The sequence below is a fragment of the Teleopsis dalmanni genome, unplaced genomic scaffold (assembly GCF_002237135.1).
Source record: "Teleopsis dalmanni isolate 2A unplaced genomic scaffold, ASM223713v2 unscaffolded_contig_5255, whole genome shotgun sequence".
Taxonomy (NCBI): domain Eukaryota; kingdom Metazoa; phylum Arthropoda; class Insecta; order Diptera; family Diopsidae; genus Teleopsis; species Teleopsis dalmanni.
This window is the reverse complement of record NW_024036637.1, coordinates 1-1,883: the sequence shown is the minus strand read 5'-3', so window position 1 is coordinate 1,883 and position 1,883 is coordinate 1. Positions and strand designations below refer to the sequence as shown.

Below are 1,883 nucleotides of genomic sequence, written 5' to 3'. Positions count from 1 at the left end.
ATTAATATACTACTGTATAGTTATATATATATACTAATACTACTATATTGCTCCCGTAGCAAATATATTTTATGAATGTTCTTCAAGTGCAACAACCAATCAATGTTGTGCTGTTAGCCATGGAATAAAACATGACCGCATTTGAAACCTACAGTTCTCTTTCGTCACACGAACACAATCTGGAGAATTTATTTGCTTGCACCTTGGAATGAATTCCATAAGATGATGATAAAGTAATCATTTGGTCCATTATTTGATAAACATACAATATGCTTTACGTTCCAAGATATATGAAATTGCTCTCGTCATGGAATTAATTTTGTTAAACTGTCACGACGCAGTTAGGCGTCTTTACAGAAAATACAAGCAGACGAAAAATAACTCATAAAAATACAGATTAAGTATAAATAATCAATTTAGTATTTTTAAGATCCAAAGCAAATTGAGACCAAAAGCTACTAAATAAAAAGTTTTATATAATAAAACTTATTGTATTGTGTGGGGAAAAACCAATGACTAATGAATGCAGTTTCTCATTTGCATTTTCACAAGCTCAAAAACGTAAACAATTACTTGACATGATTTGTTAATGAGAGTGAGACTATCTACCTATATTATAGCTGGTGACGCCGTAGTTGTAGGTTAATTCAAAAACAAAGTGCGACGATTCTGGGCCATAACCAATCATCGTCTTGCTCCAGCGATTGTCATAGGGCCTGCAATTAATTAAATGTAAATTTATACCTAAAATTCAAAAGCATTCCGACTTACCCATTGCATTGCGCGGGGCAACCTTCCGTGAACTCCTCGTGACGCAGCACCTAGAAAAAAAAGCAATTAAATTGAATAACTTTCGAAAAATTTTTTTCAAGTGGCGGAGATTTATCTAGAAAACCAACAACAACAACAACAACAACGCAAGCACAATCTCAGCACGTAACTGCGGAGCACTTAAAAATCCAACAACAACAACAACAACTACACACACACAAGTACAATCAGATAGAAATAATTATTTTTGCATCAAATAAAATCAAAATATTCTAAGTACAGTTTACGCTTATAATTAAAACTTTAATTAATTTAAAATTAAGTCAAATTTATTGCGTTTTTTGGTATTTTGTGGAACTTCGCTTGCCGGCGAGGAGGCTGCTTCTCACTTACCACCATGCCCAGTATATTTCGGAAGAAGAATGCATTCTTTGCACGATTTCCAATTTTAAATACGAAATGCAATGCACGACCGGGAACAGCAAACATTTTTCTAAAATAAATTATTTAATTAATTAAATTAATTTGTGAAGCAAATTAACAAACGCGAATATCGCAACTCACATGCACCGCAGTTAATAATGAACTATTTTAGTTTATCGCAAACAAGTTTTTATTGACTGGTTAGTTTGCTTTAATATCTTATCAAGCACTTGTCCGTCTATTATTAACAAGTTTTTAATTTATGTTTTCTTGCTTGTCATTTCTATTTATCTTGTTTGTTGTTTTATTATTTACGTTTCCACAGTTGAGCGAGCAAACGTCAAGGCAAAACCAAAATTTTAGTTGATTGGCAGCGCTAACGACTGAAACGAAATGAAAATGAAACAAATACAACTTTCAAAATATTATTTAAATTAAAAATTAATATAAATCTGTATTGTATTAATTTGTATATTCATGTTAATATATTGTTTGTATTATGTGAATGCATATATAATTATATTTCATATTAATTACCTCAATTTTATTTTGCTTAAGAACGACACTTATCATTTAAACCTCCAAATGGTTTTGAAATGCGGTTGCCACATATCTAGCGAATATCACAACCATATAACCCAGTGAGAAATGAATACGACCATTCCTCAAATATGAAGCATATTTTGGTA

The 1,883-nt window shown here is 31.4% G+C and overlaps 1 protein-coding gene across 1 annotated transcript; it reads right to left on the bottom strand.

Moving 5' to 3' along the window:
- Nucleotides 1–586: 586 nt before the first annotated feature.
- Nucleotides 587–1,594, bottom strand: LOC119665435 (glyoxalase domain-containing protein 4-like). Its single transcript, XM_038074661.1, has 4 exons — nt 1,336–1,594; nt 1,165–1,264; nt 772–821; nt 587–716 (listed from the first exon to the last, which is right to left on the bottom strand). Exons 2-4 carry the CDS (start codon nt 1,258–1,260, stop codon nt 602–604), a joined length of 261 nt encoding a protein of 86 aa, XP_037930589.1. The 5' UTR covers nt 1,261–1,264; nt 1,336–1,594; the 3' UTR covers nt 587–601.
- Between the last annotated feature and the right edge of the window lie 289 nt (nt 1,595–1,883).